The sequence below is a fragment of the Symsagittifera roscoffensis genome, chromosome 6 (genome assembly GCF_963678635.1).
Source record: "Symsagittifera roscoffensis chromosome 6, txSymRosc1.1, whole genome shotgun sequence".
In the NCBI taxonomy this organism is placed as follows: Eukaryota; Metazoa; Xenacoelomorpha; order Acoela; family Convolutidae; genus Symsagittifera; species Symsagittifera roscoffensis.
The window spans coordinates 36916653-36944219 of record NC_087067.1 but is presented as its reverse complement, the minus strand read 5'-3'; the positions used below and the strand labels follow the sequence as shown (position 1 = coordinate 36944219).

The following is a 27567-nucleotide window of genomic DNA, read 5'->3' as shown; positions in this document are numbered from 1 at the left end:
GGCGACTAAAAACACTAAAATCTCAAAAAAAGGGCTTATATGCTTTTGTTGTTTGCATTAAAAAATGATTTCATTTTCCGTAAACATTTTTGACATTATCAAAACTCAGTGATTTTTTTAGATAAACGAATTAGTAAAACCCTTAAAGTCGGCCAGAAAAAGGATGAGTTTTTTTTTAATAGAAAAACCACAGAGAAACCCTTAGTACTTTAGTTCAACTTTTAAAGTTGAGCTAAACGCAAAACAATTATAAACTCTTATAGGGCTTTTATTGACCTTTACACACTCGGAGCAGCAATTCGCAAACACAAATTAGAGAACGGCAAAAAGTAGCTCTACAATGTTTTTTTTTCAAAAAAAAATTAATTTTTTTTTCCAATTTGATAACTTCGAAAGGCGTTCAAATACTAAAAAAAAAACTTTACTCGGGTAAAACTAAGTTTTTTGGCTTAATTTAAGCTAATATAAGCTGTTAAGCTATTAAACACGGAGGTAAGCCGGGCTTTGCAAACACTGACAAGACGACAAAAAGCAGCTCTATAAAGAGAAATACGAAAAAGCAGACACAAGCCCCGAATTAGTAAAAAAAAATCATCTAAATGTCGGATTCGATCCTGCGGCCTAGATTTTATGATTTTCAAGGATTAACCATTCAGCCACGGAAGCTTAACGATCAACAAAAACTATCAACAAATGAAACTGAGAACAGAAGCTAAGAAATTTCCTATGCTACAGACCAAAACGGACACCAAATAAAACTTATAGCAAAAGTGCCACTGAATCCGTACTTTTATTTGCTAGTTACGTTGGAAAAAGAAGCTTCGTACTAATACATTACGTTCACAAGCTGGATGGTGTAATTAGTCTGTTGTAAGACTGCTCACTTGCTTTACTGGCTCGAAATTAGACAAAAAATAAAAAACCTCAAACATAGGGAAATTTTTTTGGAAATCCAATCACGACAGGAAGAGCTTTAATATGATATAGCACTCCGATGATAATTTGGGAAAACTGATTTTCCGTAGAAAACAAAAACATAGCCAACAGACAGTTGGAAAAGAGTCAATGGACGCAAGAAAAGAGAAAAAAGGACTTACTTTTTGAAAAAAAATCTTTCAAAAAAATGCTTTTTAAAAAACAGTTTCCCTTACAGCTCTTTGAAGTTCTAGATTAGTTTAGGATTGACACTTTTTCTATTAAATTAACTCATCGGCTCTGAGGCGAAAGAGTTCCTGAAAATCTGTTACGACTGATAATGCGTCTGTACACCGAGTCCAAAAACAGCTCGCCGGCCTCAGGGAGGCAGTAATTACTTCAAAATTAAAGTAGGCGTGCATCAAGGACCACCTCTTAGCTCATTGTTATTAATAATAATAATAATGGAAGAGGCTAAGAGCCAGTGTCGCTCAACAGTACCCTGGGATATGCTGTGACCAGATGACCTTGTGATATTAGCTGAAACAGAATCCTAGTCTATTGAGAAGCTTGGATCAAGTCTTTACAAACACGAGTTTTAGAAGTTAACTTGGATAAGGCAAAGCATTTGATTTCAAGCCAAAAGTGCATTCCTCAAAATACCGGAAAATTTCCATGCCCTTGTTTAAAGGAAGTCGGCACCAATTCAAAACGCTGCAATTCTTGTCATCAATGAGTGCACAAAAAAGTACTCAGAGGAAAAAACCTTATAACAATAGTAATTACTTTTGTCCAAGATAAAATTATCGTTCCCTTACCTACGGATCAATCAATCAGAAACCCTGGACGCTGCCAAACCCTGAACGCTGTATCTGGAAGACACAATTTATGGTGAAAAGGACGCAATACGTGCATCATCGGTCAGAATAGCAGCTTTCTGGACGAAATGGCGGCAAATTACTGAATCAGGATATTGCCTTGATTACAAGGTGTCATATCTATGTAGCTTGTCTCAGGTCAATTATGATGTACTGCTCTGAAATCTGGCCACAGATTTTATGAAGACAGAGTAACCAGTGAAGCAGTAATTAAAATGACACATGTTGATCTGGACAAACTACATAGGCGGTCACGGCTACAATTTGGCCATGTTCAGCGAAGAGAAACTTATCATGCGCTTAAATTAACAGACCGCGTTTCAGTCCGAGGAAAAAATCAGCTGAAAGAAATGAAAAAAGCTGGATCGATTGTGTGAAACGAGACCTGGATACTTAAAGCCTCAAACACGCAGACTGCCGTGATCGAATGGCATGTAAAAACGTTTTTTCTTCCATTGAATATGTTGAAAGCTATTCAGAGGGGCCGATAAATGCAGCCTGCTCGAGGTGGCCCTGCCGATCGACAACAGCCGACCGCAAACTGCTACAATGCGTTCACGCAACTCTCTCACAAAGACTACTCGGGTTTTTCCCCGCGGGCTTGACTACGCCGCCTGGTGAAGTCCGCAAGAACCTGGCGATCTCTCTTCTTCTTCTATCCCTCCTCCTACTCTGCGGAGACATCTCAAGCAACCCTGGCCCAAGATACCCCTGCTGTGTTTGCTCGCAACAAGTATCTTACAGCAACCAGTACAGTTTCCAGTGCAACAAGTCCCGAAGATGGGTTCACGAAGAATGCTCCAGTGGCCAAACTGCAAGAGACTACAACCGGTCCTGGATCTGCCCTTCCACTGTACACAACAACAACCCAGTCACCATTCCCGAGAGAGCACCGGACAAACTTCGCGTCTTGCAATGGAACTGCAATGGCATCGGAAATAAGTGGTCAGAGCTCACGCACTTCTTAGACACACTGAACATCCACGTTGCAGCGATACAAGAAAGCAAAGTCACCAGCTCCGAAAAGCTGAAAGTCCCGGGTTTCTCAGTGCTACACAAGCCCAGAAGCGGCAAACAAGGGGGTGGCCTCCTCTTGGTGGTGAAGAACTCTGTAAACTACACCACGCTCAAAGACACTGAAGACCGTCACCTTGAATCGCAGAGAATCAAGCTTTTTCTCCAGAACGAAGAAATTACCCTGATCAATGCCTACATTCCTCCCACCAGCAGCTGCTCCAGCGGGTACTCTCCCGACTTCAACGCACTACTATCTGATAACAAGAAAACCCTGCTAGTCGGAGACCTGAATTCTCATCACCCTTCCTGGCAGTCGGGCTGCAGCGAAGACACCAGAGGCACACAGCTGGCCAGCGCAATGGAAGACAGCCAGTTCATAGTCCTGAACTCTTATGGCAACACCCGTGCTCCACCAGGAGGGCCCGAGTCTTCACCCGATGTCTCCGCAGCCACGAGCGACATCTCTCCCCGCATCAGCGGGCAGATCAAGAAACAACTGATCTCGGACCACCTCCCGATTGTGATTGACCTGCAACACAAGCTTCAAACAGTCAAGACGCAGAAGAAGAGCATCATGAATCTGCGGAAGGCAGACTGGAGCAAGTACGCCGACGCACTGGAGTCAGCCACCGCCGAGATGACTACTCTTGACCACAATGCCGATGTCTGCAAAGCTGAAAAAGAGTTCAGAAGCGCAATCATTTCTGCAGCTCGTTCCAACATCCCTTGTGGCCGTCGCCCTGCAGCAATTCCTGGGCTGACCAGAGAAATCACTCAACTCATGGAAGATCGCGACTACCTCCGCGCTTCTCTTCACGACAACTCCTCAGGAGAAGAACGCGAACATCTGTCTTCGCTGAACAAGGACATCGAGAACAGGATTCGCTTGGAGAAACGCGACAAATGGAGAGAATTCGCCTCTTCCCTTGACAGAAGAACTCCGAACACTAAGATCTGGAAAACCATCAAACAGCTAGACGGCCGAGCTGCAGCAGCACCACCAAATGCAGCCGTCCGATTCAAAGGCCGGGCTTACCACAAGCCGAAAGCTCTAGCGACTGAGTTCAACAAGCAATTCACCACAATAGTGCGTCATAAGACTGACAAAGAGACAAGAATTCTCAACAGGAAACTTCAGAAACTGGAACACAACACTATGCAGTTTTCGGAGAATCAAGTCAGGAAGGCTCAACTCCAAAGTCAAGGAATCAAGTCAAGCAGCAACTCCAAAGCTTTTGGACCTGATGAACTCTGCATCCAATACTTGAAAAACCTCGGACCTGCAGCCCTCTCCGGCCTCACAGCCATCGTCAACCTCTCGTTTGCTACCAATCACATTCCATCAATTTGGAAAGCATCCACGATAATCCCGCTTCTCAAACCCGGGAAACAACCTAACGAGAGCAAAAGTTACAGACCCGTCTCGCTAATTTCTCCAGTTGCGAAAATCGTGGAGAAGCTCCTAGCAAAAGACCTCTCTTCGCTCCCTCTCGCCGCTCACCAACATGGATTTCGGGCGAAGCATTCTACCACGACATCGCTCTGCCACTTGACCCATGATATCGCCACAGGCTTCAACAAGAAAAGACCGCCCGACAGGACTGTTCTGGCAGCCGTGGACCTCAGCCAAGCTTTTGATCGCGTCAATATAGACAAGCTTCTGAGACACTTGCTCCAGTCCACTCTTAACCCCGCTGTGACTCGCTGTCTACCTCCGAGGTAGAATGGCCCGCACCTTGTTCAGAGATGCGACCTCCAACGCCAAGATTGTCCACACGGGAGTGCCGCAAGGCTCGTGCATCTCCCCTTGCTTGTTCAATTTCATCATGAGCAAAATGCCTGTTCCAGACCACCCGACACGACTGAAGACCTACGCCGACGACATGATTGTTTACATCACCAAGAACAACATTGACCTCGCCAGTGAAAAGATATCGTCTTACCTCTCTCGACTAAACGACTTCTTGGAAAACAACGGACTAATAGTGTCCCTCGAGAAGACAACAGTCACTCTTTTCACGCCTGACCCTCGCCAAGCCAGGACGCACCCGCCAGTTGCTATGTTCAACTCCCAGCTGAAGCTTGAAAAGACACCGAAACTACTGGGAGTGACATACGACACCATGCTGACCTTCGGACAACACACAGCCAACGTCTGCAAGAAAGTAGCCAGAAGAAACAACGCACTCCGTGCGCTTTCAGGACTTGACTGGGGGCAAGATGAAGAAACACAACTGATAACCTATCGTGCCATCGGAAGATCATGTATGGACTACGCCTCGCCTGCTTGGACACCGATAATCAGTAAAACTAGCCAACAGAAACTACAAACGATTCAGAACACTGCTTTACGGATAGCCACTGGAGCCATTCGCCTTACATCAATAGACCATCTACATAATGAATGCAAGATGCTTAAAGTAGCCGGCCACCACCACCTAGATACCCCCCCCCCCTGCAATCACCTCTGGACGTTTGAGCAACAGAGTACCGACAGAGACAAGAAGATGACATTGCATGCCAGTTCAAGTGAAGAAGTCGCTAGTTTTCTAACAGACGATCTTGAACAGACACTGAAACAGCTACACACACATGCAGTCGCCGAAGAGAGAGCCAAAAGCCAGCAGAACAGAGTCTTAAAAAGACCCCCTCCTGAGATATCGAAAGGCGAAGAAGAACTTAGCCGTTACGACAGAAGAACTTTGTGTCAGCTTAGATCAGGTTTCTCATGGAAACTAGCCGAAACCAGACACCGATTACAACCGGACATTGAATCAGAGCTCTGCAGCAAATGCAACTCCAGCATCGAAGACTGCCATCATCTGTTCAACTGCCCGGCCAACCCAATATCTGCTACCATCGAAGATTTGTGGAAAAATTCCCTACTAGTCGTAGAAGAACTCGCGGAGATATTCTCAGAGTAGTCCACGGAGCAATAACAACAACAACAAAGCTATTCAGAATGCCCTCATCTGAATGCTAGAATTTGTCAAGCTATCCAAATAAAACATTGCTTACACAGTTTGCGGATGTCCAACCCCTCCACACAGGGGAAAACGGACAATAAATGCATTAGTAGTGCATACTAAATAATAAATAAGCCTATTTTTAACAAATTAATTTCAATTGACTTATTAGAGCGTTTAAAGACTTTTCTTGAACGCAAAACAATCATCACGACCTTTATAAGTTTAAACTAAGTTCATCATTTCTTAAATATTGACAGGGTTGGAGCTGCGCTTCACAAACACTAGCGAGAACACGACAAAGAGCAGCTGTATAAAGTGGGATAAGAAAAAATATAAATAAGCCTCGAAGTAGAAAATGAGTAAAAATTCGGTAACGTCTCGAATTCGATCTGCGACCTAGAGATTATGAGCCTCTCATACACCATTCAGCCACGGACGCTTAGAAAAAATCAAACACTAGCCACAACAAATAAATCAGAGAACAGATGTTATGCAATGTCCAATGCTCTAGTGAAATTTTCAAATAAGTGAATACTTTTAAAGAACACTTTTATTTGCTAGTTAGGTTAGAAAAAAAGAAGGTTCGTTAAAACATACTATGCTGATCGCAAGTGTAATTAAAGGAAATTAACTAAACTTAAAAAGAAATCATAAGTTGAACCGTGAAAAAATAAATTTGAGCTAGTACAAATTTTAAGACTTTTTCTTTAAAAAAAACGAAAAAAAAAATCATCGGCACATATAATAGTCTGAACTGAACTATGTTCATCGACTTTTCAAAAAAGATAAAACTAAACCACACCCGAATAAAAAAAGTTCCTCCCCATTTTCCAAGTGGTCGGAACAATAATAGCCACAACAATATTAGCTCTCCATTTGTCAATTTTTTCTCCGAGATAAACAAGTTTCATTATCTTGTTTTTCACATTGATGAGAAAGAAAGTAGTTGTCAATTTCTAATTGACTTTAAAACAATCTTTAGGCTTTGATTACAGAAGTATATCCATGCAAAGTTTAACCAACAAAAATACATTCATACAAAAATAGAAATTTTTTATCCCATTTTTTTCACTCGTGGGCTATAATTTACTGAGGGTGCTATGATGAGAATGAATCACAAAAACTCTAACTCGTGACGAGTTTAAGCGACTCTGTGAACAGAACTCTGTAACGAAGAAAACTGTATCAATCTAGACTAAACACTGAGGTACACAACATTCTAAACGCATACGATGTTCAACAATGTTTTGGTCTTCGCCTACTTACATCAGGAGATACGTTAAGTACAGCATAGTAATTCCCAGGTTCTACTTCCATGCGAAAACCTGAAATCGACGATATTGATTGCATCGTAAAAAAAGAAACTTCGAAACAGTACGCATCTATGACAGTCAAGAGCTAATCCTGCCACAATGAAAGCCCACAAAGCACTTTTCGGATTTCTCATGCGGTATAATCAACTGTATGCAGCATTGTATGCGGTATAAAATTCCAGTCACAGGTCACACATTAACTTTGTTATTTATGGTTACGTAGCAGTATTTAGTCAGCCGCGTATTCAGACACTGTATTAACTAATCAGAATCGAGACAACGAAATGAATTTCATTTCTCCCTTGTCTCGATTCTGATTGGTAGGTCAAAAGTATCATAATAACCGAGGTTACAGTCAGTAATCCCTTTATCGCATATTCCAGTCAAAACCCTTTGAAATTTCTAGACAAGGAAGTGATAATGATAAAAAGGAGATGATGTGTTGATGTCCTTACAATTAAACTCGATACGTGTTACGTTTCTGCAATAAGAACACGCAACTCGACACGAGAAAGTATAATATACAAAAATAATTGTGCTACAAATAAATTTCGTTCAGTTGTTTTGTCATTTAGTGCTCCGAGCACGCAAGCGGCGTTCGCAATCTGTCTTGTCAGGGAGATTCTCTGTTTTGAAAAGCTGCCTACTCTGGGTTCCTCATTGCATATGCTTAGGTTCTTACAAAGTTTGCTCAAAAAAATTTCTGTGCTCGGGCCGGCCGCGCCTTAAATCTCAAAAGCTAGCGGTTTAAAAAGATACCCAACATCTACTAGATCTTTATACTTCTCATTTTTTCGCTCTTTCGCTTCAGCGGCAGCCGTACCAGGGTTACAAATACACCCGGCACTAATCCTACAAGGAGCTAAGGAGTCTACTACCGTTACATCCCTTAAGAGCTGCTTAGCTACAGCCCACGGATTGAGCGTCAAACCGTCTGGTCGCTTCTGATCGGTCCTATAGAGGTGTCGTGGTTCTAAAACAGACGGAATGTGAGTGAAAGATAAACTCTGCTTTATAAGGGAAATCACGTTTGAATGCCTAGAGAATTTCCCTGCACTTTTGAAGCAAGTAAGAAGGTGCTAACCATCTTCGGTAATGTATTTTCCGCACACGCATTTATGCCGTTTGCATATTTTTGAGCCTAATCAAAATCCTATCAAACTTCTGAGTTTTTGATTCAACAGTTTTAACCTTAATTTTTCTAGATGACATTGAACCATTGGGAGCCAAATCTATCTTGGAACGCGTTGAATCGTTTTAGGTTCGAGTCGTAAAATCAAGTCTATAATTTTGCTATCCATAACAAGCTCTGTCCAAGTTTCTTGGATTTCGTTTTCCGAAGCCATTTCAAATTTTCGAACTTCATACCAACGACTTTCAAACCAAAAATTTCGCTTCAGGCATTTTTTGAACCAACTGCTGTGGCTAAGAAAGCAGGTAAAGCTAGAAGTCGAGCGAAAGAAACACCCGAGCCACCATTGGCTTCCGGGAGAACTGCGTGTAAAAACTGGTTATCATGCATTTTCACATTGCAAATTTACAAATTTACAACTTGGATACAAATTTTTTTTATCAATTTGTCGTAACGTTCCAAAAAATCATTTTGCAAAAATCAAGGGCTCGTACGCGAAAATCATAGGAGTTTTGGCATGTGTACTCGTAGTCGGTCCCAAAAAAACAAAGTTCCCTTTTTTCAGTGTTCAAGCTCAGGCCGTATATTTTTTCCGAATACAGAATGTTTTTAAGTTCCCAGAGTACAACCTTATAGTCGTCGGTTAAATTTCCATCATCTAAATACCAGATGTTTGTCTCCAACTTTTCCGGTAATCTTTTGAGTACTCGGAGATTTGTTATGGCAGTTATAACAAAAATGTCTAGTACTAAATCATTACCTTTTGTTGCATTTTTAACAGATTTTACATCAACTCATAAAGTACATTGAAACCAAGGGTTATCTCAGAGTCGCTGAGGGAAACTTTTAAACAACTGATATGCTACCAACTAGAACAACACTCACATGCAATCCAATTTTTCAGTCCTGAAAATTTTAAGCAATCTTTCCTTGTTCACACTTGTTGTTTCTCCTCATCTTGACGCAGCGTAAAGGTAAAAAAATGATTTTGACTGAAATTTAGTGGACTGAACAAACCCAAGCGTTTGGTGGGAATTTTAAAAATCAGCAAAAAAAAACAGTTGATTTGTTTTTTGTTTTCAAATCGAACTACAAAATGGCAAAGGAAATTCATTGACCAGGTTGAAAAACTAACTAATGATATAAAAATTGCAAATCACTTTAACTATATATTTTCACATTTCGAGTTTGAATTTCGACTTTTTTGGCAATGTTAAGTCTCAACCTTATATTCCAGTTAAGTTTGAACTTCCACCCTTCCATTTTTAGCACATAACAGTGAAGCAATATCTTATGATTTACTTCGAGAATTACGTGTCAAAAAACCTCTGGGACCTTCTACCGTACCTGCTTGGGAAGTAATTGACGGCCAATCAATAATTGTGACTCGCCTTAAATTTGATATAATGCCTGCATAGATGAGAAAATTTTTCCATTTGAACTTAAGAAAGCAAACGTCACACCCTTGTTCAAAAATATTGACCCGTTGAATTCAAAAAGTTATCGCCCTATTTCAATAAAATGTGCAAAACCTTTGAAAATAATCTTCGAGCTCACATAGCAGAATGTCTGAACAAACATCAAAAAAGTACTCCATTTCACTTTGGGTTTGTGACATTCGACCAGAATGGCCTGAAATGCATGTCATCAACGAATTTTCATTTGGAGCAGTTTAGTGAAAAAATTGGCTGTTTTGAATGATTAGTGGCGTTAACCGTTCAATTGCACCAACCAGAAGGCGTTAATTTGAAGTGATGAAATCAATTTTGAAAAATTACTTCAAAAATAAAGACACATCACGACCTTGCACTTTTGCAACCATTGAAAAAGAGCGAAAAACAAAATAATAGAAATACAGAACGACAGAATTGTAGTTGAAGATATAAATAGAAAAACACTCTGACTTGTGTAGATTGTTCAGCCACAACCGTTACGGAGCCATTCCCCAGAATCAGGAGGGCTTTTGGGAAGATTTGCTACCCTTCCTGGTCGCCAAGAAGACAGCTTTTGACCGGATTCAAGACTCATCAGATACGATGATTTTTATCTACTGAACAAAAACAATAGTAATTTGATATTTGAGTAGTAGCTTTGTTTTTAGGAGTGACCTCGTGGTCTGGAAAAGCTTACTATCAGTTTACTATTTTTGCATGTAACTAAATCAATTTGCGCAGGTTGGACGACTTTTTCGACCCGATGTTAAAGGGTCACACGTTGAACTGGCTTTGGTAGAGACGGTTAAAAACATGAGAAGCTGTGTTTAGATGCTAGCCAGTCGTTTCATAACCTAGCTTTATTTTCCGTCGGTATGAACTTCCGGGCTAATGTTACAATTTCGCAAAAAGATCCGGACACAAGATTGTTTAACGTTACAGAAAGTATCCGAAAAGAAATATATTCTAAAAAATATGTTCACGCAGCTTTATGGGATCTTTCATAGGCTTTTGACTAAATTTCACTTAAAATTTTAGAACACAATTTACACTGTTTGTGATTTTCAAAGTAAGCGAATGCATTATTTAAAGATTTCCTAAATGAACGCCTTCAAAGGGTAAAGGTGAATAGAGTTTTTTCCGATTGTATTGAAGTTAGCAGAGGTGTGCAACAAGGTACGATATTGGCCCATGTTTGTTCAATTTTTCTATGTCAACGATATACAAGAACGGGTAACACATGAATAAACTGTGGTGCAATATGCAGACAATTTTATGAATTGCATCGTCCCTAACTTCAAATGATGCGTTGAATCAGTTACAAAGTTCCTAGCTCGAACTCACTAAATTTTTTGCCAAACATAAATTGAGTTTGATTGCATCAAAATCACAATTCTTAATTTTTTGTCAAAAAAAAGATAAATAGAATGTAAAAACTGACGGTTTTATTACAAATGACAAAAACGTAGCGAAGAAAACTGAAGGCAAATTATGATTGTTTATTTTTGAGTTATTTAGATTATGCAGCAATGTTTTTGGAGCAAACTAAGGTAATTTCAATGATGTCATTAGATATGCACTTGAACTGGGCTTTGAAACGCACATTTTTTGAATCAAAATTTAATTTTTCTGCCGAACTAAGAATAAATCATTTAGCGGAATTGAAAAAAAAAATTGAGTTGAAATGTGTTACGTATCTATTTCAGTATCTTAGCATCAAAAAACAAGCTTTTACAAATGGCCTGAGGCTACCGACAGCGAATTATATAATAAATAAACAAACGAAGCAAATAAAATTTGATAACCACTGTTCAACTGCTTCTCTACCAAAAAGTTTGTTTCATCTGCTGTCGAAAAAATGAAATTCGTCGCCCAGTAAATTACGAAATTTTTGTAAAACATTTACAAAAACAAAATAAAAAACTACACCTTTGAACTGAAATCGAATCCCATATGTACACCTACAAATAAATGGGCTTGAGTTCCGTTTCAATTGTTGATATGCAATTACAGGTTCAGTTTGACAATGTTACAAGTTTACAATTTTTACGGATGATCAAATAATTGTTTTCCTTCCCCTTTTTGTCCCTTTTTTGATGGTTTAATTGATGTAATTATTTCATCTAATTTTATTCAAACATGAGAAACTAAATTAAATTTGTAACTAATGTTAATTTTACAGTATAATTATACTAATGTATTGACTATTATTTATAGTAATTCAAGTGTTTCTTCTTCTTCTTCTTCTTCTTCTTCTTCAGTACTCTGAATCATGCTCTTCCGGAACAAACAGAAACAATTGCAATATACGAAGCAATAAATCCGTAAATGGCATTATGCTACATCTCACTGCTTTACCAAGGTTTTCAAAAAATATGCACCATGAGGAGTGTCCTAGATGAGTTTTTTTCGGACTCCACAACTCATTTAACCATTTTTGTTCTTGCTCTTGCTTCTTCAAAAAGGTTTGGGAAAGGGACGGCCACGCACTCGTTAAAAGTATTTTGGAGTTACTCACCAAGTATAAACGCTTACACATGCTGTTGCTCTAAATATTAAAGTTAGGAAACCCTGTGGCTAGGAAAAGTCACCCTTTTCGAGCGAGCGTACCAATTTTCTTCTAGATCGCCACGAAAAGACGAAAAGAAAATTTGTTCCATGAAGGTTAAAAACTTTCAATCAAGTTTTTTTAAGTTTAAAAAACTTGTTTCATCACCTGTATAAATTAAAAAAATCTAAATTTCTCATTTCTCATTAGAATTCAACGAATATTAATTTTCAACTACTTCGACACCTGGTCTGAGCACGTTCTACTGAAAACAAAAGTTTTAAAGTTTTCAATCATCAAGTGTGCTTGGTTTGGTTAATTTTTTACAGACAAGGACAATTTCTATCCCTCCTTAACTTCTGTCTTCATCTTCTCGTTGCCATTTTTTATTCCATGGCCTTGTCGTCTTCTTCTCATATTTCGCTGGCCTCTAGCACCTTCTGTAACATCTCGACGGAGTTGCGGACCGCGACCCACATGCTTACACTGACAATCTCTGTTTACAGCACTGTAAAAGATCCACATTCATTTTCTGCTCCCGGTTCCAGCAGAAATTGTTGTGCAAGCACAGGCTCATATTTTGCTCCGGGTCAGCTCGTAAGACCTCCTTCTGGTCGCTCTCTGTCGTGCAGAACATTCCAGCTACACGTTTCACAGCCGTTGCGACATCGTTTCTATGCTCCTCTAAAGGCACCCGGTCCTATATCCAACTGGAATGATTGGTAAGATTCCGTATTTTTCGACATATGACGCTTTGTGGGCTCATATATCCATGACGTCATCACAGCACGGAACCAAGGCATTAATCTCTGCCTTGCCAAGATCCTTTCAATTGCCTTCGGTACCTTCAGGATCTTACAGGTGGTTTTGAACAAGTTCAAGTTGTTGTTGAACTTCACGTTGCATAGCTGGTTAGTAGTTGGTATCGACATCTCCTGTTCACTCGTTCCAGCATTGGCCTCCTACCACCTCAGCGCAATCAGTGGCACAGACTACCAGAATTGATACGGGATCCCGTGGAGAACAGTTCCCATGGTTCAGCTGAACTTGGGCAATCCCATGGGTCATTACTTGATGTGTCTCGTCTTTTTCATCTATTGTGGAGGATTCGACTGGGAATGCTCCTCTTTTTTTCTTCCTCTGGAACTCACTTACCTTACCTTCGCTCAATTTCGTGAAGTTCTCACCGTTTACGTCTTCCAGTTCTCCGTCGTATTTATTCGGGACCGCCCGAATGATCTTCGTTAACAAATCATACGACCTTTCCGACATTCATTCTGCCCAGTCACAAACACTTAGACAATGAGAACAATGGATCGATCCACATTTGTTGTATTCTTACTTCCAGTACACCATTTGCGTGGGTTATTTGCTGTTGCAGTATGGGGCGGAGCTTGATCTCACCAAATACTTCGAGCCAATTGGTCTATGGTGTCCCTCACTATCTTTCAGATTCATTTCTACACTTGAGGCTCGAAACTAGCTCACGGGCACGCTCCATACGTTCCAATGACTCAATCGAGCTGACTATGCTGTAAAATCCCAAGGCGGCCATCAGGTTCACCTCCACAATCAGCTCCATTTCGTTTATGTCCGACATGTTCGATCTTCCGCACATTTTCGGTAGCTGGCAATAATGCTCACACTATATATTCAAGCAGTAGCCGGTCCCACGCACGCGCCCTATCGTTCCACAACTGGAAACCAAGCAAATTCGCTTCTCCGTCCAATCACTTGGTGAATTCTTTTCGGACGGTTCCGTTGGTGACCTTTCATCCCGCTTCAAAAATTTTAGAGCCAACAGGTGATGTATCACCTCCAAATCAAGTAGAAACCCGTTATCGCTCAGTTCTAACACGATGTCTACAGTCACGTCCCATATCAAAGCTGCATTTGGATTCGGACAGCATGAGGGTTTCATGAGTTCCCACATCGTAACAAAACTGGTTTTCAAAGGAACGTCCCATGACCCACATTCAAAGCTCACCTGTCCCTTCAGTTACGGAATTGATGATTCGACCACTCAACCCTCCGGAATGACTCCTAAACTAGGCTGTTCGAATATCAGCATTCTGAATTTTTTCACCCTCTCGACCCAGAAGTCGAGGACTATAGCTTGCTCAAAGTCAAAATACAATCCCTTGCTTTCTATCTACGAAAGGATTATATGCCATCCCAAGCACCCCTGACACGCATTGGAACGACTCTAGTTTGCCCAAGGTCACGTACTTCTTCGGATCTCTGACTCTGTCAACTTGATCCCGATTCACTTTAAGCTTTTTGATGGAGCGCCTTCTCACTTAGTCCAATCTTCTGTAGCTCTCGATGTCGTTTGAATCTTCCAATTCTTGCTCTCTCAATCTCAAGTCATTACTGGCTTCGTACTCCGTTCTGTTGATACACATCAGACACCATGCTAGTCGCATATGCAACTCTGTTCTCACGCACGGCTGGTCTAGCTACGCCCGCCGTTACTGTTGAAGGTGTTTTCATAGACTTATCAAAATTTTTCTGGAGTACGACCCTCCAAGAAATCTTCACCAGCAGTTCGAGATCATTTTCAGTTGCTTCCTATGACATTATAGTGCCATATTTTTTCAGTCTCAAATTAGAATCTTCCATTAACTCCTGCAAATGTTCCTGCATGGCCTTTTTTTAAAACTCCAAGCCATCAGGTGCCCTCTCGCTGAGTTCTTCGTCTTGATCATCTCCATATAGCCACCAGCAGGATCGCCCATGTGAACCAAGTCGGGTTTCGTAATCCGACTATATTCAACCACGTCAATTTGTCCTTCCAGTTTCCTTCCTGCCATGTTCTTTCACGAAGGCTTGTAGTCATCTAGTCCAAGAGATCCGCACTGGCTGATAACCTTCATTTCAAGTTTAGCGTCTGCCAGTGTTCGTTTGCTCTTCTTCAATTTCAAGGCTGCTGAGGGCATTGGTGGTATCAAGTTCTCTTTTTCTCCTCCATTTGGTACTGCACGATCTCCTTGTCCATTCTCAGCAGGACGGAATACTTTTGCCAGCGAGATCACGACTGCATTCACTTTCGACTTTATTATTAGGGTTCACAGCCTTGCTGCCGGCTTTTTTTTTCATTCTCTTAGCTCTTCCTTGGCTCATTTAACTGGTTGTTTCCTAGTGATTGGGTTTTCATCGGCGCTCTCTTCTGTGACTGACTCGGTCAGACCGTCAGATTCAGTGGGGCCCATCAATTTCTCTAGAACCTCACGCATGATGAGTTGATTCAACCCCAGTTTCATCATGGACTCCGTTCAGTACCTGCGTATCACATCCCAGGTCCTCTCCATAAAGGCCACTCGAGTCCACACCATTCCCGTTTGTCGTTCATGTTCGCTTTGATATCTATAACATTCCTCCTCTGACAGCTTGCACAGAAAAGATACTCTCATGGCTTTGTCAAGCCTCCTCCTCCGAGGGGATTCATAGAGACATAATTGATGACGGGCAGTATCGATGCTAACCGTTCGTCAACCTCTCCACTGTCATCCTCCTCACTGAACTTGTACTCCAGCGAATCTCTCCAATGCTCCCATGTCGATTCCGCTCATTTTCCACCCTTTTCCATGTATGAGGCAGTCCTCCTGATCTTTAGCGTCGTCATTTTTGATATCGTCTGGTTTCGGTCCAGATCATGAGGGGCCCTGTTGCATATCCATGCGTGAGTCCGACCGAGTCGGTACAATTATGTCAATCGCATTGTAGAACAATTCGTCATTCACGAGGAATTCCACCGATTCATCACTATGTGGTGCCAGCTCATCTATCATCATATAGATGCCTCCTCTCGATTCCTTCCCCAGTTCTATTACTACTACTTTCTCTCGTCCTGGCTTTTTCATTTTCGACTGATCGTCAGCTTTTGAATATACATTATTCCAAACGTCGGGGTGACCGCGGGCTTCTTGGATGGTGGGACTTTGATAATCTTTCGACTCCATGCATCAAGTAAACTTAAGTCAAATGTTTGCATAGCCGCCACGTTCCATCTGATGAAACGTGGCTCTATACTTTCGCTACATTTCTGCATTCTTTGTTCGACAAGTCGCTCCGATGCGAGGGGCAAGAACAAGAGACGTAACTCCTAGCAACACCCTCCTTATCGGTGGATATCGAGAGCATTAATCTGGCAAAAGCTAGGAGCATAAAGACCTCGTCTGCTGATTCACTTTCACGTGAGCATATGCTGCCGGCCACGCCGGAACCTGCATCGCCTCTCTTGAATCCTTCACTATTGGGCGCAAGTTCCAGATCTTGGGGTTGAATTCGACGTTGGCCAAGTCTTCACCACACATCCTGCACTTGAATTGGGTCTTGAATTTTGTCAATTTCCAGCCTGATTTGGCTACTCTTCGGAACAGTCGATCATCGCTGGCTAATCCCCTCACCTCCCGCTGCTCGACCCAGTTCAACACCGATCATTTCACCACTGAGACTAAGTTGACATAAATCACCGAACTTCTGAACGCTCTCAATTGCATATCGGGGAACACGTGCGACCTCACCGGTCATTATTACATTATTGTGTCGAACTCTCACAGTTGAAATACTAGAGCCAACGGATCGATCCGAATCATCACGGCTAGATCCATTAATAAGGGCATGCCACCACATTTCTTGCAGTCATTCGCCTCTGCAAGGGTCTTGTCCTCTCCGGTTAGGCTCCTGTTCTGTTGTAGGAAGTACTGAATCAGGAGCGTTCTCCAATCCTTCATCTTTCGATGAGAAGCGATCTTCAACAGCGCGTTGAGCTCCTGGTTTGACCCCTGCAGCTGCTCTGGGTAACGCAAGAGAACAAAGAGGTCAACCAGTCGACCATACGTCATCGTGATCAAGATGAGAAGCCCCTCCAACCTCAGGTCTGCTAGTGCCTGAGTGAAGAAGGTAACCGGTCCGTTTACAAAGTTCTCTCGTCCAAACTTCACATCAAGTGCCAATACAAGGCCGATCGACATCTCTCACAAAGATCCCAATCAAGTTCCTGAAGGCTAACGGATTGCACGTGGATAGGAAGGATGACGTCCATCCCACTCCCATTCCTCTCAACATCGCGTCGGATATCTCATGCTGTGCTCTCTTTGCCATTACATCTGCATCCAACTTATCTAGAGACATAGTATTCACGTCCTGCATTAATTTTATCATCAAGCCTGCTGCCTGCTCTCTTTCGTTCAATAGAGTTTTCAAGTGCGTGTGTATCTCCTTTATCACTATTGGAACGTTTTCGAAGGCGACAGATACAGCCACGCAATAGTGTGCGGCTTCGTCCACAGGGCTAGCGCCATGAGGTCTTCAGACGATGTCAAATACGCCTGACCATACTCTCCTGCTCGTTCTGTTCGTACTCCACCTACCTGAACCATAAACCATTAAACATCTGCTGCATCAGTAGATGGTTATCATTCACTCTTAGTCTCAACTTCAGCAAACTGGCGAATTTCGACAGTTCCAAACCCAAAACTTCATCCAGCACCACTCGGGTTGTGCTGTGCTTTTTAAAACCCTGTAGGGCATTCGAATTGTCCGAGCAGACGGAAGGGATTTCTGATCGAAGGGGTTAATACGTGTAAGGATTAATAGTTCTGTTCAGTGCCGGAATCACTTCGTCAAATCGTACCTCTACAAGCAGGGTACCATTGTGTATATAAAATGCAAGGGTTCCGGCAGTGTGGCATATCCAGGCGACAACATGAAAATGGTTCTCACCACATTCCTAGTGAAGCATCCCTGTATCGGCGTTTTCGCTTCTGTCATGGCCAATAAGAACTTCATTATCACCTCCACTATGACGTCATTGATGGGAACTGACCCATCCGTGAGGTGGCCCGATAGTCCCCGACTCTGCAAGCGATCATTCGATCCAACGACTTTTCTCACTTGCGGATCCAGGTTGACAACTCTCTTCACGCTTATGTGAGAGATGTCAGGAAAATCATGTCTGGCCAAAAAATTATTGGAGCGTATAAACGAAGTCTGTACAGGCCACTATCAAATACCACACCTTCGTGATATCCTGTGTATCGCAGGCAGCAAATAGGCTATCATCCTTCAGTTTTTTCAGCCCCTTGGACTTATAATTATCCCCATCCACTGGAGTCGCCCGGGTATATTATCTTGAGTACTCACCAGGCGTCTAGCCCCTGGCTTAGAGAATTGTCGGTACGTCTTATGATGTTTGTTGTTTGGCTTGTCCTCCGTTAAAAACTTAGAGGAGACATTATCTCTGGGCGTCCGGCAAGGATCGCATTAACAGGGGTCCTATTGAGGTAATCCGTGGAGGTTCACAAGTCATAGCGTGGTAGTGGAGGTAAATTGCTTTTGTTGCCCCAGCAACCAGTCCACGCCTGATATCTGATACAATTCTGACACCGTGGGGCCATTTCCATTCATCATTCTTTTTGCGTCAGATTGGCATGCCAGCGTATTCATGTTTTATCTCGTAAACATGTCAGCCTTAAATTTTGTACCTATGCATTGGGATCCAGTCGGTTCCACACTAAGATGCTGGTCGAACCAACCCCTTCTACCGGCGCAGGGTTGATTGAGGAATTTTCCGCAGTAGTTGGAACTGCTGCAGGCAAGTTACTCGCACTCGTGGAGGCCTGGAAGCTCGTTGAATCCTGGTTATTCGGTCTTCCACGCCTGCTCTCCAGTGGCTGCCTTCGATGAGTGGGGACGGTCTTACGTCCGGTTTGGGAGTAACAAGAGCGACATTATTCATCTCTGATGCGAAAGGTTCAAGACGACTGGCGAGTGGCTCAGGCACATTGATCCTCACTCTTCTTCTGCCAGTCGAGCTAATCTAATCCGAGCCACGGAATTGGTCGCTCTCAGCTCCTCTTTTTGTTCCTCAACCTTCTTTTGCAAGTCATCATTGATCCATCGCCTTCCTTGCTGGGCGGTAAAATGTATTCCATCTTTTGTGAGTGCGCGGTAGTCAGTCATACGCAGCGTGCTCTCTAGCTCCACGAACCCCATTTCGCCTGGGTTGCTCCAGAACAGGATGCAGATCATCTCATTGCACTGGACCACATTGCCGCTCATATAATCGGCTACTGGCGTGCCTATATTCGTGTTATGTTGGACCGCGCTTAAGACCACGAGCCTGGATTTATATTTTTCTTTCAACTCATTCAAGATGCAGACTAACAAAGGTTCCTATCTGGTCTCCGGCGAGACCAGAGTCCTGGAAAGGTCGTTCGTGCTTATCAATATCAATAAAGTATCCAACTGGTCTTCGTCCTGGAGCTCCATCATCTTGATCACCTGGGCCACGGAGGCTCCCGCGAAGGAAACAGCGATGGTCTTGCACAGTTCTTGATCAGATCTCTCACCAAGCTCTCCCCTACAATCAGATGACGACTCCCAGAAGGAATCATTTGATGAGTGGCGGCAGGGTTCCAGCTCATGCTATTGAGGCAGGCTTGGGGGTGGCCGCGGTCACCTGCACGAAGAAGTTCAGAACTCCAAGGTTCTTCCTTATGTCCACGACTCGCGACTTTAAGGTGGTCTCACTGCGTGTTGAACCAGTATGCGGCTCTCGCCCTGAGCTACCCGTTGAGCGGTCAGTGCTTTGGGTGGGAACGACCCCTCTGCTGATTTGGTTGATTTCGTCAATCGATGCTGTGGCTACTTACTCGAACGTCTCTTGTAATTGTGGGCAAGTTAGGTGTCCGAGGGGTCAGGTATGGTATTCCTAGAACTCTATGCAGGCGAGGATGCCTGAGGAGGGGCCACGGGCTCCCTAGCTTCGCACAGCTCCTGTGCTCTCATCCTGGACTGCGTGTCCTTGGACCCATCCGAATTCATTGTCGCCAGGACTTCTGGTGACAACCTACTCACCTTCGCCATTTAAAGATCCTTCAGGTGTTCGATCACTTTTTCCTTAAGAGCTTACGATAACTCATCCTGCTTCTTCTTCCATTCGTCCCGTTCATGGGTCATTGCCTCGTATTCTTCCAATTTGGCGTGCAATTCTTGTCAATCTTTTTCTATCTTGTCCAGGGTTTTGATCGTTTCCGCAGTCTGGATTTCGATCTCATTCTGCTTAACTTTATTAGATGGAGGAACGGCTGTTGGAGAGTCCACCGAATATGAAGGGTCCGGCCCATTGCGTGATCTCTCGAATCCAAGGAGCGGCTGCGTAGAGGAGTAAATGCGGTCGGGTAGGGGCATCGCTTTTAACCTATAGTCCCTTTGCTCACCCAATCCTGGCTCACGAGACAAATCGTAACCCGACATCTTTCCAAATCGCCGTCGCAAGAGGCTATTTCGGCCCTTTCGGCTGTACCGCCGTACTCGCCAAGGGCTAATATCAAAACTACCTCCAAGGGGCGGTCCCCGCGGCCCTCTCTTCCCATTGCATTCAAGAGTGCGACGATGAACATCGCCAGCTCCGTATCTGCCAGTCCGAAGTTGCAATCTAGTAGAAGCTGACAAATCTCGTCCACAGTCGTTCCTAGACTCGCTGAGATGAAATCCATGAGGTCGTTAGTGTCGCTCATCTTCTCGTTCGTTTAGATTTCTTGTGTAGTGTTCAAGTACAATAAACAAGATTTGATCAATCATGATCTAAAAAACAAGTCGCAACTCACGAACTGTTATTCAAATTGTTTCATCTTAACGATGAAAATTCGTTTGTATCACTAAAAAACAGTCAGTTGAAACTTTCTTTCTTCTGACCTAAAAATTAGCTCCAAGGTGGATCGACCTTAGATCCAAGGTGGATTTATGTGAATTTTAAATGATCAGATGCTGTCACCTAAGTATCTGGAATAGCCCAGGTCACATACCAAAATCAAACACAATCAAACAATTACTACGTGATCATAACTGGTTAGATATTAAATTCATCAAAAGAATCGCTTCAAAATAAGTTTCGAGTGAAAGTAAAAGTTTTTGATTTTTATAGTTAAAACAAAAACACAGAAAAAATTAAATAAAGCAAACTTTATTTCTCTTTTACCTTTGTCAATCCGACTATTCGTAGCATACAGGGGTGGGTCTTAGTTTTTCTCGAGGGGGCCGATTTTCATAAAAGTTTTTGAAATATTTGACAACCTGTTTTTAGTTCGACCAAACCGATTTTTCAAGCTCTCCCAGAGCACTTAAAAAAAATCTTTTTTTTTCACCAAATTTTCCGCGCTGCAGGCAAAATTGTGGAAAAAACAGGCCAAAAAGGCTTTCTTAGGTACTTTTAGGAAAATTTTAACCAAAATTGCGCGTTTTTTGGCGCACGCTCCCCCCTCCCCCCCTCAAAATTAGCAAATTTTGGCGCTGAATAGTAGTACAAAGGGGGACCAATGGCATGGGGTCCAATCACTCAAAAAGAGGCGTCCGTCCCGACCAAATAACCCCCCCCCCCTAAATCCGCCCCTGATAGCACAGACCAAAACATCAATTTTTGGTTGCGATAGTTTGAAAAACAATCACAATTGACGGAAGTTTAATCTCTATGATTGTTTTGGAGGAGAAGATATCACAATGCGTAAGCTCGAAAATCCAGGAAAAAATGAAAATAAATTTACTTCATCAGAAGCTAAATTTTGTTATATTGAAACACGTAATAGCCTAGCCGCGCCAAAAATCTCAAACGGCATCAAAAATTTAGTTTCAATGGATGAGAAATTCGCGCAAGTCTAATTAAAATTTATTTTGGTCGAGCCGGTCGCATATAGTTTTTCTTGACATTTAAAATTGTTTCTGAAATTGATTTGATGTACTTGAACTGATCTAATCGGTTTTGTTAGACAAAAGAATAGTACCCGACGAGAAGCAAAACAGAGGTTGGTGCCACTTGGTGCACATCAAATATAGCATGGCAAGCTAGCAGACAGCAAAAACACAAAGCTCTTCAGTTGAAAAAAGTGTTTGCAAAAAAAAATAAAATACTAGGTCTATTAGAATTTTCATAATTTTGTTTCGAGTGAAACTCATTCTGAGGAAACCATGTAGAAAAAAAAAACAATTGCTTGCAGTAAATAACCAAGCAGTTAACAAAGCGAAAAAAACTAAGCCAAAGAATGACATCACCTTAAAGCTCTCTGAAATTCTAGACAAGAATATCTCAATTTCAGCACGTATTTTACAAAAAAAATTCAGAAGTGTTTTTTTTGGCTGCAAAATCTGAAACAAATACATTAAATTTTGAAAAAAAGAAGAGATGAAATCTTTTTTCGGGCTATTAAAATTTATAATTGAAAGTGTCAATGACAAAAAGTTATAATATCAAAAACCGAGAAGTTGAGTCTCGATAGATACCTTGTTGAAATTTGCAAGATGATGCGGACCCAGACATCCGCGCTCAAACTACACATTTATCGGTTGTAGAAAAATACACATTCATTAGTTGTAAGTTAATTTGAATGAAAATATGAAAATGGTATAGGTCTCTGAAACAAAATTTGAACAAAAAACAAAAAGTGAACTAGTTTTTTGAAAGGTGATTAAGAACCGATGTTGGAAAAAAATTTCATCTCGAATTGTACTGTGTTCGAATATCTGCCTTTTATGTCAAGGGCCAATTTGTAATTTATAACAGCTAGCCGATATTCAGCTTCAAACTGTGACATTCGACCGGAATGTGTTCTGATTTAGTTTGGAAAAAGAAGCGTGAGATACATTGAAAATAGCACTAACTGACCTTATTTGCAGTACATTTTGGAGCTATATTGGACGTTGTGTAGAGTGTTAGTTGAATTTGATAACGAAACAGATCGACCAAAAAATGTCGACTCAAGTTTCGAAAACTTTTTCATCTCAAAAAATTTTGATTACTTAAAATCCCATTGTACCCAAATCTCAGTTTTTTGTAAAGCATTGTGTCTAGTTTGGCTATGGGGGAATGGTTGATTTTTAACAAAAAAGCTTAAGATATGCCGGTTGATATATTTTTCTTTACTTCGCCGATGTTAATTTCTGCTCATACATTTTCTGCTCATACATTTTGGCAAATTATTCGGAAAAAAAGTATATTTTTTCGCTAAACTAAATGTCAGGGAACGAAGTGAAGACAATTAACAAGGATGGATGAGTTTACATGCTAAAATCTGGTCAGTCCTTTTCGCGCTCAAAATTTTATGGGGTTTGACCTGGATTTTTGTTTGAAATTCAATTCACCTTTATTTGTTACTAGGAGAGAAAACTAAGCTCTTCAATTACAAAATAAAAACATGATGAAATCTAGTTTTGAAAGTTGAATAGTATTTTAGGATTTCCAAGATAATTGAAAAGATTTGCCGATTGACTTTAAAGGTTTAAATTCTGAAATTTCTTCAAGAATTGGAGATTTTTAGGGTGTCTATGAGTTTCCCAGGCTTCTGCAGGCTATGTTTGATTGAAGGGCAGCCGGAACATGTAGTGTGTCGCCCTGATACAAACAGTTTTGTTCTCTTCTACCGCATATTGAAAGAGCAAATTAATCCGTCAAGAAGTTCAATCGAAAGTGAACCAAGGCGTTGTAATTGATTCAAAAGCTGAAAAACATTTGAAAACAGGCGGTTTTTATTTGTCTTTCCCCTCTTGCAAAATTTAACTAGCACCAAGTTAACGTATATTGTCTGAATGTTATGAAAATTGAGAAGAGGACTAAACTCGCTATACCAACTCCTTATTTCTTCCTTATGTATTCCTTACTTAAAAACTTCTAGCAATCGAACAACGTGAACAAAAACACATTTGTAAAAAATCATAGGGAGGAGATAAAAAACTGTGAACTTGAAATATGCAAACTTTTGATCATTGTCCATTACCTTGTAAAAACACCTATTTCATTCTAAAACTGATGCGTATGTGAAGTGGTAAAATTGTTATTTAACAAATCAAGATATCATTCTGCAAAAAGAACTACATAAGACTAAAAGAGCAGTCGGAATATTCAGGACCTACTCCTGATTCGAGCATTTTTTTAATCTACTTTCAAAAAATGACTGTGACAATCGGATAAAGGGATTGTTTGTTTGATTACAATTTGTTGATTAAAAGAGCAAAACATGAACATTGATCAAAAACATAACATTGGTCAATCACTTAATTCTTGATGTTTTTTCGGTTATGACTCAAAAATAATTGAGCAGCTAACTTTGGTATGATTTTTTCACGTTTCGACTGGAGGACTGTTTATTTTGAACAAAAGTTGTTAAAACAAATGCAAAAATTATTATTTATGCTTGATGTATAAAATGCTTCTGATTTTTTTATGACATAATAATGACTTAAGACTAATTTAGCTGCTTAATTCAGACTTTGTGCAGTTTTTGGCTAACTTTTGAATCCAAATTACAAAAACAAAAGAATAAACAAAGAGCCGAACTGATAGCTGACAGTCCTCCGAGAAGCGCAGATCAACTTCTAGCTCTTAGAAACCGTCACATATTCTTGAAACTGTACTTTTTGTATATTGCAAACTCGTTCATTTCTATCAGTACAAGTACCTATGGTTCTTTTTAACAGCAACTTTGTGCCCAGAGTAAAATAGAAATTGAATCTTCAAATACAATCACTGTATCAGCAAGATTAAATTTTATGAAAAGAGAAAATTGATAAAAATGGCTGCACTTGAAGAAAAATTGCCACCAACAACAAGTCAACCCATCACCAGTTACGGGTACTTGAATGCGTCTGATTTTAATAGCGAAATAGCTGCTATTGAAGAAAATTTGGGCGCAATGAATAATCGATTAAGCGCACGTTCAAATTCTCAACCCAATACCGGAGCAGAATCTAAAACCGACGCCGGAGCAGAATCTAAAACCGACACAGGAGCAGAATCTAAAACCGACACCGGAGCAGAATCTAAAACCGACACCGGAGCAGAATCTAAAACCGACACCGGAGCAATTGACAAAAGAAAAAGAAAACCGAATAAAGTAGGACCCATAGATCAGAACAGGAACAGCGGGAAAAGTAACACAAAAACTACGAAAGAAAACTCAGAGGAAGAAGACAAAACAGATCAGAGTAAAAATTTTGCTCAATCATTTTTAATGCTGGGAAAATAGCATGCTTGATTGCTTGACCATTGGTCGCCAAATTTCATTTTTTATTCGGGTTTCAGTGATTTCAGGATGAAACATTCCAACATGTAACGTTTCTCCGCGCAAAACAACAAATATGGCTTTTTTCCGGCGTAGAAAACCATTGTGAAAAACTTTGAATGGCCCGTGAGCCCTTTGTGCTCCAAATTAAGGCAACCAAATTTTTTCCAGAAATATAAAACCACAAGTACGGGTCCGTTGAAATCGAGATGTATCATACGAGATACTATTAACCATTACTTTATTTTTTATCTTTAGATGGAGGCGATGATGAAGAAGAAGGTGGAATTTGGGCTTGCTGCGGCTCTTGTGAATGTTGTGAAGGAGACGAAGATGCAGTAGGGTGTGCCGAATGTTGCAGCGAGAACTGGGCATGCTGTGACTGTTGTGACTGCTGCGAATCTATCTGCTCCTGTTTGGAGTGTCTGGATCCTGTCGTTGCAGTGATCCCTTGTCTTGTAGACTGCTGTAATATGACATGCACAGTTGTCAATGGAGTGGCTAAATGTCTGAACGTAGTTGGCCAATGTTTGTCTATACTCGGCTGAAAAACTGACAATTGGATTTTGATCTTTCGAAGCTCATAATCATGGAAAATTAATTTCATTCTTAAATAAAAAAACACAAAATTTGTACAATTTACAGTCCAGTCTCAATTTGAGAGAACGTATTTAGCTCAAATGGGCAGCAATTTGGCTCCAATTTACGTATAGCTTAAAGCGGAATGAAACAGTATATTTTTCTTAATACTTTTTTTTCCATTTTTTTTTTTAATTCGTCAATTTTTTATAGCGAGCACTCCTCCATAGTTCTGAGAACGCGAGCGGAACATTCAAGGCTTTGCCCAGATACGCATAGTTTTTTGTATTATTATTTAATCATGTAATCTACTGAATTTTTCTTGCTTTCTGGAACAAAAACTTTTTCCAATTGCAAGTTTTGCATTTCTTTGCAAAATTTTAGCTTAGTTTGCATTTCAAGTATGCTAAGGTAGACGCCGTTTACTTTATATCAGCTTCATTAAACACAAAAAACTTGCTTGAGAATAGTCGAAGCATAGGTCGGGCACAATTGTAAAACAAGACTGCTCGTATAAAGGCGAAGCCGTGAATGTTCCGACTGCCTTGTAAGCTTAATGGAGCAGTAGTAACATAAAAAAAGTAAATGTAATAAAATATAATGAAAACTTTTTTATTAAAATTTGAAAGTTTTTATGAAAATCATCCCCCCATACGCCATATAAAACACATAAGGATAGAATTCGCTCCTTGAAACAAATCAATTATGGCAAACAAGCTTTTTTCAATCAATTTGAAACAATTTCTAAGACGGATTAACTCTCCGCTTACGCGTTAATAGCGCGAAATATATCGAGCGTTAATTGTCCCAAATTGGCCAAAATGGCAATCTTTAAACCCCCGTAACTTTACAAAAAATGGTCACAGGTAAAATATCTTTTCAAATTTGAGCTTAGGACAACAATACCTTTCGAATGATATTTAAAAATTCTGTCAAAAATGGATAGTTAAAAAGTCGAAATTTGTCTGAAGAAAAAAAAACCCACCCCGAGCACAAATATTCCGTTACTTTCGTATCGAAAGTCGAAACAATGATTTACTATTAAACATCAGTCAAACAGAGATGATAAATGATAAATGTCACAAAATGAATCAAATTATAAAGTAGAGTATAGCCGACACATATATACATACTTTTAATATATGGATCGGTGCGATTCAAAAGATAATACAAGCACGGTGTTATTATCGTTATTTATTGCCTTTCTCTCGCATTTGGTTTTTATTGTTAAAAATACGCGCTCATGAAAACCCAATTTCAGACATGAGGTTTGATCTGAAACAATTTTTGTTCCGACTTTCGATACGAAAGTAACAGAATATTTGTGCTCGGGGTGGGTTTTTTTTCTTCAGACAAATTTCGACTTTTTAACTAGCCATTTTTGACAAATTTTCTTTTATCATTCGAAAGGTTTTGTTGTCCTAAGCTTAAATTTGAAAAGGTATTTCACCTGTGATCATTTTTCGTAAAGTTATTGGGGTTTAAAGATTGCCATTTTGGCCAATTTGGGACAATTAACGCGCGATATATTTCGCGCTATTAACGCGTAAGCGAGATTTAACCCGTCTTAAAAATCGTTCCAAATTAGTTCAAGGAAGCTTATATGCTATAATTTATTTGTTAATAGGAGCAAAATTTATCACTTAGTACTTATTATGACGTGTGGGGGGATGATTTAAAAAAAAATCAAATTTTGGAAAAAATATTTTCATTTTATTACATTTAATT

The 27567-nt window shown here is 40.7% G+C and overlaps 2 protein-coding genes across 3 annotated transcripts in view; one reads left to right on the top strand and one right to left on the bottom strand.

Annotated features, from left to right (window-relative positions):
• LOC134848411 (TBC1 domain family member 25-like) overlaps positions 1-27567 on the bottom strand; it is a 548746-nt gene that overhangs the window by 396266 nt on the left and 124913 nt on the right. Inside the window, exon 2 of one of the 2 annotated variants that reach the window (XM_063865853.1) lies at positions 7046-7106. The exons of the other annotated variant lie outside the window; for it this stretch is intronic. Coding sequence (XP_063721923.1) covers positions 7046-7096 — 51 coding nt within the window. The 5' untranslated portion in view covers positions 7097-7106. The remainder of the gene's footprint in view (positions 1-7045; positions 7107-27567) is intronic. 2 annotated transcript variants of the gene reach the window in all.
• LOC134848185 (uncharacterized) lies at positions 24449-25979 on the top strand. Its single transcript, XM_063865556.1, has 2 exons — positions 24449-25183; positions 25519-25979. Exons 1-2 carry the CDS (start codon positions 24772-24774, stop codon positions 25806-25808), a joined length of 702 nt encoding a protein of 233 aa, XP_063721626.1. The 5' UTR covers positions 24449-24771; the 3' UTR covers positions 25809-25979.

What these genes read in the sequence shown, in the direction of transcription:
- LOC134848185 (XM_063865556.1), top strand. Translation starts at nt 24,772, where the DNA reads ATGGCTGCACTTGAAGAAAAATTGCCACCAACAACAAGTCAACCCATC. An exon ending in AGAAGACAAAACAGATCAGA is followed by an intron (nt 25,184 to 25,518) that starts GTAAAAATTTTG and finishes TTTTATCTTTAG; the next exon opens with ATGGAGGCGATGATGAAGAA.